The following is a 13,108-nucleotide window of genomic DNA, read 5'->3' as shown; positions in this document are numbered from 1 at the left end:
TTATTTCTTTTAGGTTGTTGGTTTTTTTTTACCAATGGGGGTTCTCCCCTTACCACCCCCTACAAGGTTCATAAAACGTTTACCTAAACAACATTTAAATCTGACTCTATCCAAACTTTTAATAAGAAAAATAGGGAAGATGAATGAAAATATCAAATAAGAAGTATAGAGAAGGCATTTAATAAAATTTCAAATTAATAAGGTTAATTTCAAACTAATGAGAGTTAAATGTATTTAGTTAAAACCTTATGAGAGGTCAATGAAATTAACCCTAAATTATTTGAATAAAAGAAAACAAACTTGTAATTATTGTTTTGAACAAATTATCATACCATGTTACTCTATTTCATCCATAGCACATTTGAAGTCCTGACCACTTTTTAATTTTTAAAACATTTTTGATAAATTTCAACTCAGTTTCAATAATATATAAAGGAACAGGTATGAAATTTATGAAAATGGGTGAAGTGAAAAGGGAAAAGCATCAGAGATGAGGGCGTGTGAGTCATTTCACATGACCTTTATTAACAGAAAAAAAAAAAGTAACTTTTTATGTAGTATAAATAAATAAATAAATAAATATATATGGGTGTTTACAACCTACAAGTAAAATCTACTTAGTAAATCCCATCTTCCATGAAGTACTCATACTAAGAATGACTTTTTTAAAAAGTAATTGCATGTTTAATTTCCTTCCATTTAATTTCATTCATTAGTTTGTAAAAATTATTAGGTAGATACTTGCCAAGCAAGTCCTGGGGTCTATCTAATCATTCATCCTTTTCTCGCCCTCTTGAACCATCCAAATCGGAAATCTTGAACAAAATCATCGTTTACAGGTGTCTTGGTACGATTCACAATGGCGGGGACTGAGAATAATAACACTGCAGAATTGATCAAGTAGTGCTATAACCCTATATCCCTGTAACCCCCACGCAAGAGGAAGAAAAAATAGTCGTGTACGAACCTCAGAACAATGAACAAAAAAGGCGCTACTTTTACAGTATCTGAAGTGTATCATTGATAATTAGCAAAAACCAAGGCAGAAAAAGAATCAAGACCCTATATGATGGTGAGTTCGATTGAATTTGTCAGTGGGAATGATACAAATTACAAGATATCATACTACACAGGAGAATTACAATGAAGACGACGATCACCAGAGTAAGTAATGTTTCTCTACAAGGGAACTACAAGAGCTCGATTCAGCTCATGACCCCTTGAAGCCAACACAGCCCACAGTAAAGAACTGACTCCCCAAAGCCTGTATGCTTCCCTCCCATTCTTCAGTGCCTTTTGGGGTTGTATTTTCTGTAGTTAGAGATGTAAAATTAGTATTCCCTCAAACTGCCCACTGCCCGCTACACCTTTCCGTCTGATGAAGGGAGGTTGTGCGACGTTTTCACGGCTGTGGAAGACGATGTTGTGCTTATGGAATTGGTGCCTTTGGAGGGAGAAGAAGGAGGAGAAGGGAGCTTCTTAGGCAGCATCTGTTCCCAGTACTCCTTGGGCAATCTTGATGCTTCAGAGAGAACGAGGAAAGTGAGAAAACTCAAGAGCAAACCCTTGTGCCACCAAGAACCTAGCATGTTGAATACTCAAGAATTAATGCCCAGACTGCACCTTTAACCTCTAAAGATAGCTTTAGAGAGTTTGTGGCAGCAGACATGTTGAGTATTGTGTGGAGGCTGCCAACTTGGTTGTTCAAGGAAAGATGTGCCAGTGGCAGACAATGGGGTATTTGATAATTCTATATGGTAAGGAGCTCATGTTGTTGCTCTTATTATCTATTAGAAGCAGACTCTTTTGTGTCTCAGATAATTTGTCGAATTTGATATTCTCACTGGACCCCTCTGTGGTTGGGGATTAATCTTCAAAGCCTGGTAACATATCTTCATCGTCAGTTTTCCTCAAGTGCTCTATGTCTAATTAACATTTAGCATTTAGGTATGCCTTCTTTTCTACTTCTTTAGTCTTCTTTCTTCTTTATGGGGAGCAGAGAACTAAAATAGGAACTACATTTCATTAAGTGAAGTACTGCATCTCCACATGCCATGTCATGATAAAACAGAGCACCAGAGCTTGTAGTGTGTTTTTACAATCATATATAGGTGATAGTCAAATAAGAAAATTTAGGATTCAAATCTCTTCTCAATCGATTTGAATCCAATAGATCTTCATAATTCTAAAAGTTGTTCACTACATATATGTATCTAGTATCAAAAACTCTTCCTCTAACCATTGTGGAACATCAAAGTGTCCCTTGCAATTATAGTTGAACTAACAGAGTCTCAAAACCAAGATTCAGAATCAATTCTTATAACTTTGGTAACGGCCTACTCTCACCATGTCCATATCATTCACCTCTAGTTCAACAGAACCTCACGACTTTAAAATATATCTATATAATCACGAGGAACTCACTATATCTATAATGTAAAAAAGCTTCTTTTTATCTATGTATTGAAGCACTATGCTGGGTTACATGGGAACAATATACCATCATTCAACAAGCACCGAACTTCAGTGTCTTGATCCAATCTGACAGTAGTAGGCAATCAACCTGTTTCTTTTTTTCTCTAGGTATGGAAGCATATATATATATATATATATATATATAGCATGCATGGATACAAACTTACAAATCATCACTGAACAAAGAATCAGTGAAGCATGTGTGTCATCAATTAAAAATTCACTAGCAAAAACCCTCCTACTCCATGGTTGGAAAACCCCACCTAAACCCTAGTCTTAAATATTCTTAAAGCTTCAATCATGCAAACATGAGGAGAGTGCTCTTCCCATTATTTTCAGATATCTGAGAAGCCAGACAAGCCTCGCTAACATAAAAGTTGGGGGGGGGAAGGGAATTTTAAAGAGTCCAAAAGAAGCATCTTCACACTTTTGTATGCAAATTTGGCAACAGAGAAGAGTGTTTAATGCTTATCAGCAGCATTACTGTCAGTGAATACAATCATGCTTAAACCCTAAAAGCAGTGATAAAGCAGAGCCTATTAAAAACAACTCCCTCCACCAAATACTAACCACTCTACTCTAGGCCGTAGCAGTCTTATAGAAATGCAGCTGAACCAAACCACTAAGTATGAAAATCAGTTCAATCAATCAAACCAGCTGGTCACAATAATTTCATAAAAAAAAAGGAAGTCAAAACTTGGAGAGTGGGCCCAAAAAGGCTTCAAAGAAATGGCCTCAAAATAAGCTTAAAAAAATAAAAAATCAGAAAGGCAAACTCAAGGGGCAAAATGAGAGTTTGGGCCAGCTTTCCACTGTCCTTTACCTAAGAGAATTTGCCAGTGTATAGTTAAAATTTTTAGAAAGTGGGAAGAAATATAAATTGGGAGGTGGGTCTTTGGGACATGAGGAGCTGGAAGCAGGTGGACTCTGTGCCCTTCTTCTCAAAGTGGTGGGTTCCATCCTTCTCTACTCAAAATCATTCTGTCTCATTGGCTCTTTTGATTTTCCTTTTATTCTTTCTGAAGCTTTACATATATAGAAACATTCGAGCACGTATGGAGTATATAATTGTATATAAAAAATAATAGAGCATGTATGGAATGTCTCAGTTTTGTTACACGAACTTTTGTTTATATATGAGTTTGACTTAAATAGGAATACAACCTCGGTACATTAGCAGTTGTTTTTATGGATTTATCTTTGGGTATATAGCTTTATATTTAAAATATATTTTTAATTATTGAAGTTAATTTATTAATTTTTGGATTTTGATGTGGGAAAAAGTATAAAATCTTACCTTTTATTTTTCAAAATTAATTGGAAATTTGGAATTGTTGTTTTCAATGGATATTTAGAAGAATATGAATTATGTTTTAGAGCTATAATTAAAAAAAAAGTTTAATGAAATCCATGATTGTTAATTTATTTTGATTTTGATATATAGTAAGAAGTTGAATTTAGAAATTTGTAATAAATTTAATTCTAATCAAAATTTAGGATTTTTAATGTTGCTTATTTTCATTTTTTTAAATGAATCATCCACAAAAGCTTATGAAATTAAATTCATTTAAGAATTGAATGAATTATGAGGCAAATATGATGATTGTATATGGTAGAATTTTAGTTTTGATTTTGAAATTTTGTGAATTTATTTTAAATTTTATTTATTTATTTTAGATTAATTTCTTCTCCCAATTAAGTTAAATTCATAAATAAATTTAGATCTAATTTTTTTGAGGAACAAAGGAAAAATAAAATGGGTAAAACAAAGGCTATTTTAATTATTCAAAATTATCAAAAATAAATTTAGTTTTACTTATTATAACAAAGTTACTTTAAGGCTTCAAAACACAAACAACCCTTGAATACATTTTTTATCTTTTATTTTTTAAAGTAAAAAACTTCACACAACCATAGGAATTTTTATTAAGAAAAAAAAAACATGTACCATTTACTTGGAAAAATCCAAGAGGACGAAAGACTTGAAAAAGGTCAATGTGAGGATTTCTAGCATCTAGGATTCAAAGGCATAGGGTATTGCTAACTTTCAGAAAGGTAATAAATAATAATGCAATTCAGACAATTTCTCATAATCGTCCTTCCTCATTTAATTTCTTGTAATAATTTAAATATAAAAAAATTCATTGTATTAAAAATAATTATAATTTATATTTATGAAAAATACTTTTTATTTTATATGTTAAAAAAATAAATATTAAATTTATATATATATAAAATAGGGATGGGTTAGAATAAGGTAATAACTGACACCTAAATAGAAAATAAAATAAGATAAAATCACAATCCCGCAAACCCATTTAAACTGTTCTCAGAACATGGCTTATTAGAGATGTAACAGACCAAACTCGTAGCTAAAAGTAACTGTAGGCATGGAATGCAGCTGATGTAGAGTAAGAAGCTCTTGGGTACATGTCAAATGGCTTTAAGCTGTGGAACGTTTTACCCAGATGTCATTGATTTGCCAAGCTTGTTAGGTTCCAAGGAAAAGTGATTTTGAATAATAGTTGGCATTTCCAAAATTTGCGAATGAATGTGGATAGCGAACAAAAGAAAATAAGGAAATGAGCCTAAGGTCTGTTTTCAGGTGCTACGACTCCTTAGTAAGTTGAAGACCAAAACGACCAGGCTCTGTGGCTGAGAGATTTGAGAAATGCCTAAACAATTTTTGCACAGAATAAGACTGCAATTTGTATTACTGTTACAAGAATGCGTTTGATTTTCATTCACATTATTATATTGGATGATATCATTCTACAAAACTTTGAGCTGAATTCCACTACTTCAAGTGGGGAAAAAAATAAATAGAAGAAAGGTGGTGAAGAAGATAAGTGGTAGTAAGAGATCGACTATATAAATTATACAGGCTAAAGGAAACTATAGCTATTGCATCTTTAACTGAAATGCCGCGGATAAAAAAAATAAAAATTGAATACCTAATATCAGAAGTTTGTTGAAAATTCAAACGTGGTCATCAGAGAATCAAGCTTAAGCAATAGCCGATTTGATGGTCTGTGTCTCTGTGGGGCGCCAAAACGTCTTCTTAACACAAAGAAGACCTTCTTTGTCCTTTGAGTATGTCAACCGGACCTCCCACTGTAGAGACTTTGCCATGCTCTCCACCTCACTTACAGTCTCAACATTGTCCCGTACTATAAGCATTCCTTCTGGCCTTAGGATCCTATCAACTTCTGCAATTACTGCTGTTAACTGGCACCTGTGACCAGAAAGCATCACTGTATTTAATGGTTGCAATGATTCAAATTATCTTTGAATCACAAAGAATAAATTATACAAAAAGATGTACCTCTTTTTCAGATCAGAGAAGAGATGATCAGCATGAACAAGATCATAAGATCTGGGATAGGTGCTAAACGATTCACACCAATCATGATATATTCCAAATAACCCCCGTTCAAAGATAATTGGGAGTGTGTCTGGGGAGTTAATTGGGACTACGTTCATGACCCACACTTTCAAGTCTTTCAGTGCGGCAGCAAATCTGAAAGCATGATGGAAAATCATAATCAGGATATGGGGAAGTCATAAACAAATAAGTATGAAGAATGGGACTAAGCTTCTACTAGAGTAGAAAAGGAGGCCACAAAAAATAGCAATGCTAGAAAAAAAACTAAGACAGAAGTGAAAGAAAGTACTCGTATCTTCCCACCACACTTGGTCATTTGCAACAAAGCAATGCTACAAAAAAATACTATGACAGATGTGAAAGAAAGTACTTGTATCTTCCCACTCACCCACCACACCTGTTCATTTTCCCACAACTAGAAAAAATTATGCGACTTACTATTTAAAAGAACAAGTGCCTGAGAAGGATGCTTCTGTAACTGGAAAAGGAGTGTAGAAAAAAAAATTTAAATTGCTTACCCCCCATATACAGCTTTCATGTCCATGACATTCCTAACAGAAGACCATTTGATTCCCATCCCTTTCAAATATGATGAGGAGACAACAGTTTTCCAGTGCTCATAGTCAGAAGTAAAGTCCTCTGGAGCAGCCTTGCCGTAGACTCCAACCTGAGAACTCTTCAACCAGTTAGGCGCTTTCTCCACTCTGAGTGGCCATTGCTCTGGCCACTGAGACCCACGTTCTGAGGTAAGTACCGGCACCTTATGCATGCATGCTTGAAGGGGTATATTCCTGAATGCATAAAACAGCACATTGAAGACAATTATATTGGGAAGATCATCATTATGAAAACTGTAGTAGGATGATATGTTTCATTGCAGAGAGGTGCCACTGCAGGGTAAAGCACCTTTTGGAAGCAGTAGCATAGACAAGCCTGGTATCAAACAGAAGCAAACTTTTGACTCAAGATCAGGTCATAACACATTCTTATGCATGTTTCCCAATTTTTCCGGAGTCAAGGACACACTGAAAATGCATAACTTTTGCCCTAAGTATTTCATCTAAGAAGTTGGGCCTACAAAACCATTAAAAAAAAAAAAAAAGGATAGAAAAGCAAAATGCTATGAATTCCACATTTTGCTTCTTCTACTCCAAAGAGCATAATTTAATTAAGTACTTACTCTATACAAAATGTGGAGTGCAAAAAGAAGAAAGTAGAATTCAAATACAACCATCCCAAAAATGTACTCTTCTCTACATTTTTGTTTGTGATCCTCCCCTTTTATCCAAGTTGATTTAACAGAAAATTATGGGCATTGGGATCTCCCTTGGAAACTGAAAGAGTGCATTATGTTATGTGAAAGGATTTGAAACCAGTATTTTCTAGAGCATTTAGTTTTGTCTTCTCTATTCAGGAGATTTTTTAAAGGGCCTTCTACAATTGTAATAGGGGACCCTCAGTTTTATTTGACTGTTGTCATTATGGTAGCAACTTAATGTTACATGTCCTACTGAAGTGATCAAGTGCTCTGTTTAATTTTCACAGATGTCCAAACACCACCATAGCAGATCTTCCTATTTGACCCCCACCAAAAGTGTGGTGCGACTGCCAAATGCACCCAGAAAGGGACGGATATGCACCTAAATCACTCAGGCTAAAGCATGGATCTGAAGCATTCAGCCTAGATTCGATAGAAAATAGCAATGCAGATGAGTTATTATTTAAAACGCCTTAATGCATCATGGACCAATGGCCAGTATGATATCAGTCAATAAACATCTAATAAGTCGAGTGAGTGAACAAAACAACCCTGATGATCTAATTAGTGATATCCACCAATAGAAAATAATTATGAAGTTTTCTTTAAAAGGAACAATCTAGAAATTATTTTGGATAATGGTTCTGTGTTCTTAACATATCACATAGTTATTATGCTGAAGAAGAAAATGATGTTTCGCTTTTGACAATTATCATAAACACTTACGCAATAGTGCCAAACATTCAAAATCCAACTCTTATGGGCTACTGTGACTGACCAATGTCTTACAGTATATAATGATTTTGATTGTATTGAAGCCCCTTTATGATGTACTCCTGCCGTCTTCAATCTTTTTCATTTTTGGCAAGTTATTTTCTTATTGCAGCTTATAGTTGTACAAAAGGGAACAGACAGCATGACAAAGACCATTAGAAACTATGGGCTAAAGAAAAATTACCAGGCTGCATCTGCATTGTCAGATTCTTCACACAGTGGAGGCTCATTTCGCGGCCTTTTCTCATAGCACTCATTGGAAGTTGGCTTTCTGTATATTGCTGCACCTATTCCATTCAAACTATCCTTGCTCATTGCCACCAGATCCCAGCAAATTTTCTTTGTTATTTCAGACATGGCTGCCATCCATTTTCAATAAAAGGAAAAGATGAGGCATTTTACGATACATTAATTAAAATTCATTCATCAAGAGAAACATATACTAGGATAGAAAGCACGTTTTAACAAAATTCTGAAATACTAAGTAAAAGTCAAATGCAAATTTTTAAGAGCGTTTGAATAGAACTTTCAAACTCGGAACCAACACTTCCCAAAATAATTCATTCGCATCTTGAAGAAGCAAGGGGACCCATGCTTTTCCTCAAAAGTGACTACAGAAGCAAATTTTTATTTAAATAATTTTTTTTTAAAAAGTGTCATAATTATCATCATCTTCAATAAATGTATTTTTAAAATACAAATCCTAAACATAAAATTCAACACATTATGGTAGCAATTACTTCTAGTTCTTCTATTGTTAAAAAAACCATCACAAACAAGGCTAAAGTATTCTACCGTTCCAAATGCCAACATCTTCAGGAACTTTCCGGTAAACTGGAGTAGCAGACCACACAAAGTAACCACCAGGCCGCAAGACACGGTTCAGCTCTAAGAGAAGTTTACCACCTGCATTGTACCTCAAAAATGAATTTCTACACCAGAAAATAATCTTAAATGAAACAAAGAAATCTGAGACCAAAGCATATATCACCTTCAATATGCCAAGGAACCCTGCAACGTGCACAGTGGACAACGTCAAAGACCCTACTGGGGAATGGCAGTCTCGTGGTTCCCATAACAGCTGATATAGCAGGGATTCCCCGTTCAAGTGCAAATTGCACTTGAGCTTCATGCTCATCCTTGGGAGCAAATGACATTGCAAGCACATCTCTTTCAAAAATATAACCTCCAAAGCTGGCCACACCACACCCAACATCCAATATCACACGGCTTTGCTTCCCCCATGCAATATCAGGAAGAGTCTGCATTAATGATAGCCATTTTATGCATCAGTCAGATAGCCTAGAATAGAATTTCACAAACAGACGATTCTATGAGAATTTAAACTCCAGAGCAGTGTTGCTGGAATTTAAGAAGACATGCAACAACAAAAAAAAAAAAAAAAAAATCACACATAACAGACATTGAAAAACATTTTGTTTTTGAAATTGAAAACGATGAACATATTCATTTTGGTTCCTTTGCAATGCTTAGAGTGCTTGCACTTTTCAAAACACAAACAAATTTTAATGTTTTCTAAAAATTACCAATTTTCTGAAAATGCTTTTGAAAACTTAAATTCCAGCAAGAGAAAAAAAAAACATAACAGACATTGGAAGAGGATCAAATAAGGCCTTGTTTGGTAGTGGCAACGAAAATGGTTTTTCGAAAAACATTTTTATTATTGAAAACCACATATTCATTTTGGTTCCTTTGCAATGCTTAAAGTGCTTGCACTTTTTAAAACACGAACAAGATTTTGATGTTTTCTAAAAATTACCAGTTTCTGAAAATGCTTTTGAAAACAGTTTTCAAAAACTTGCAACGAAACATGTTTTCCATATCATCTTCATTTTCTGTTTTCAACGTCAGAAAACAGTTCTCATTTCCTCTATTAAACATGCCAGAAATACTTCAAGGCTATAGGGATATAAGATTTGTGAAGTCCTGTGGCCAAGAAGATGATATTGAGGCGAGGAAGTAGAAAAAATGAGAGATCAAAAAAGGTTGTGTGCATTAGAGGAAACCAAGGAGAAGCCCAATTAGGTATAACGTATATAAAAAATTGAGATAAGTCCCTGCACCCCTCCCCCTTCAAACCCACCCCCTAACCCCCCAAAAATGGGGAAAGAAAGGAGAAGTGGGGGAAGACACCTGAGGAGTAACTATTAATGCAAAGAAACATATGGACAGAATGGCAGTATGGTAGAAGAGAAAAGTTTGAAATGCTCACTTTTTGGATGTAATCAATGTAATGAAGAGCACCGTGCGTAAACTGAGTTCCACCACCAGGAAAAGTAAGGTATTCACCAGTAACTTTAACCCAATTTTGATGGCCTTTGACCACAGCAAGCTTTGTGTGGGGAACATTATTGAACCAGATCTGCATGATGCATCAATAAAACCAATCTTAACCAAAGTAAACTACAAATAGAAGTGGCTTTTCATTAGAACCAGCAATAGGTGGTATACCTTTTCCCGGCTTGTTGGCCACTGAACTGGACGTTTATATCCTCCAGGCAAAGGAACAAGACAGGTAGGAGCCTCATCAGGGCAGTGCCTCTCTCTATGTTCATAGTGCTTTGTACTTGGAAGTCTTCTAATAGTTTGCACATTGTCAAGGCACGGGATGTAGTCTGGGCCAGCAGTGACATTGCAGAGTTTCCAACCATAACCATTTGGCTTAGATATTGTAGATTCTAGTGATTCCTTCTCATTCTTTGACTCTACCATTTGTGTTGACCAAGCCCCATTTCCAGTATTACTTTCATTCAAAATCTCTGACTGGGCCCCAGCAGGGAAAACCTCATTTGAAGCCTGATCTTTTGCCTGGATTTCAATGTGCTCCTCCCCAGCACTTTGTTCTGAATTGTCCTCTTGATTCCGCTCAACATTCTCCTCTTGATTTTGCTCAACCTTCTCCTCCTCATTCTGACTGTCAGCTTTATTTTCCAAAGCTATATCAACTGAATTCTCATTTGTATCTGATTTTTTCTCATCCTCATTTGAGTCTGATTTATTTTCATCTGTGCTCTCCCCCGATCCTCCCTGCTCTGCCTCATTTGTTTCACCACCTTCAGTTTTTGTTTCTCCAGTTTCTGAATTCAATTCTCCATCTCCAGCATTTTGTTCCCCATCTCCAGAATTTTGTTCCCTGTGTATCTTGGGCTCCTCTTCATTCTCAGTCCTATCTTTAGAACTCTCCTTAATGGTTGCTTCCTGGTTTTCCTCCACAGTATTCTCTGACCCTTTATCAGGCAGGGTTTGGTTATCTTGGGCATCAATATTGCTTCCACCCTGAGAATTGCCAGTATCACTTTCATCCTGAGAATTGTCAGTATTACTTTCTCCTTTTGCTGCATCCAATGGAAAATTACCCGAACTGTCTTCAAATTGCGTAGAATCATTGTCATCTATCTTTTTCTGCACCTCATGTGGAGTATCATCGGACACTAAATCTGAATTCTGAATGGGAACAATGGATGATGACATCATCATCCACACCCCAACCAGGCAAACACCGACAAACACAACAATAGCAATTGTTGAACAGTAGTTTGATGACCGCCGTCCGTCAACCCGAGAATACTTCCCCATAGCCATTTTTAATGTATAGATATCTCTAAAGCATATGTATCTGAAAAGGGCAACCAAAACCAACCCAAAATCAAATAACCTAAAGCGGAATCTCCTATGATTAGTTTCACTTGAGCTATAAGAGAGTGAAATAGGGGCACCCAGTAAAAGCTAAAATAAAACTGAAGTGGAAACCAAGTAAAGCCACATTGAATTGCAGGCCACTAAGCAAGAGCAATTGGGAGCATGGACTTAAAATCCACAGGTCTCATATCAAACCAAAGTACAATCTCATGTGAATTTCAGTTAACTTTTTTGAAAATTTTAGCCATTTGAATCTTTTTCATTGAATCAGACAAAAAAATTGGCAAGTTTTTAAATTCAGGGTTTTTGCTTAGTCAATTTTTAACCAAAACCTGACAGAAATAATGAAATTAAATTTTAAATAATTCCACCAATTTTCATATTATATAGAAAACCGAGATATTAAAAACTTTTCCCCGAATATGGAATACAAATTTGTTTGTCTTCTAAAGTGGAAGACTTTCTAACCAAATCTTTTTCACAGTTCAATCTAAGTCCCTATTTCAAACAATACTGGCCAATTAAAACCACAAAACTTAATGAACTTTTTTGCAAAATTGTGTTGAAAATAAGCAGAATAATTAGTATAATTCCAAAAAAAAAAAAAATTGATCAAATTTAGAAGGACGATTCAGCCATCTAAAAAGGAAGTTTGGAAACAAGATATACAACAAACGATAGTAAGCTCTGAGATCATAAACAGAAAAAGCAACGGAGACAATGAAATAAGCATTCATAACAAGTTAAAGAAACAAGTTTCGGGGAGAAGCAAGACAAAAAATAAAAAGAAAAGAAAAAAATAAGTTCATAGCTGAGATCAAGAGAACTGAAATAACAACCATAAATCTAAGAATTTAAACTAAAAAGATCAGCTTTAAAAGAAGTCACTTAACCAGATCCACCAATCAAAAGCCCGAAATAACATATCTAAAAGATCTCACTTTTTTCAAAATCCAACTCCAGTAAAGCATTCAGCTTTCGACGTCTCAACGCATAGTAAACCCATATGATGTAACGAACGAAACAAATACAACAAAAGAACGGAAGATCAATTTACAAACGAAAAACCGCGAGCAAGTAACACTCCGTTTGGTTGCTGAGAAAAGTTTGGAGTTTGAACAGAAATCAAAGGAACTTCGGAACCAGATCATAACAAGTTGAATTCGAACGATTTCATACTTCTTTTTCTTTTCTTTTCTCAGTAACCAAACAAAGGCGTACCTTGGTGAAAATCTAGGGTTCCTTTCCGCACATTCTCTTCACTGCGAGTAAGAGGTGTGGAAGTCTCTTGAGTATGGAAATATAGAATCCGAAAACGGCAAGATTTCGTATAGCCAATAATTTAATTTTAAATAAAGTGATTTAATAATAATTAATCATGATGGAAAGCAGTTTGATTATGACTCATCTCCTTTTGTTAACGCGTTTGTACGCCCCGATCTCGAAAACGACAACCAACAGCGGGTCCTTTTTTAATTAAGTGAAAATATTGTGCCGATGCGCAATTCGTTGAATTTTGAGGGGCCTCTAAACGAATATTAATGAGTATGAGCCCT

The 13,108-nt window shown here is 35.3% G+C and overlaps 1 protein-coding gene across 3 annotated transcripts; it reads right to left on the bottom strand.

Annotated features, from left to right (window-relative positions):
• Positions 1–5,188: 5,188 nt before the first annotated feature.
• LOC100265973 (probable methyltransferase PMT24) lies at positions 5,189–12,906 on the bottom strand. 3 transcript variants are annotated; one of them, XM_002285853.5, is made up of 9 exons: positions 12,774–12,906; positions 10,365–11,529; positions 10,126–10,275; positions 8,884–9,154; positions 8,688–8,798; positions 8,077–8,251; positions 6,379–6,651; positions 5,801–5,995; positions 5,189–5,710 (listed from the first exon to the last, which is right to left on the bottom strand). In XM_002285853.5, the coding sequence occupies exons 2-9, from the start codon at positions 11,493–11,495 to the stop codon at positions 5,482–5,484; spliced, it is 2,535 nt and encodes an 844-aa protein (XP_002285889.2). In that variant the 5' UTR covers positions 11,496–11,529; positions 12,774–12,906; the 3' UTR covers positions 5,189–5,481. The 3 variants fall into 3 exon arrangements, with proteins under 3 accessions (XP_002285889.2, XP_010664148.1, XP_059590248.1); XM_010665846.3 differs by having other exon boundaries at positions 12,494–12,867; XM_059734265.1 differs by having other exon boundaries at positions 12,446–12,852.
• Positions 12,907–13,108: the final 202 nt, after the last annotated feature.

The sequence above is a fragment of the Vitis vinifera genome, chromosome 18, assembly GCF_030704535.1.
Source record: "Vitis vinifera cultivar Pinot Noir 40024 chromosome 18, ASM3070453v1".
In the NCBI taxonomy this organism is placed as follows: Eukaryota; Viridiplantae; Streptophyta; class Magnoliopsida; order Vitales; family Vitaceae; genus Vitis; species Vitis vinifera.
Note: the sequence above shows the minus strand (reverse complement) of the source record. Positions and strands in the feature narration are given on the sequence as shown.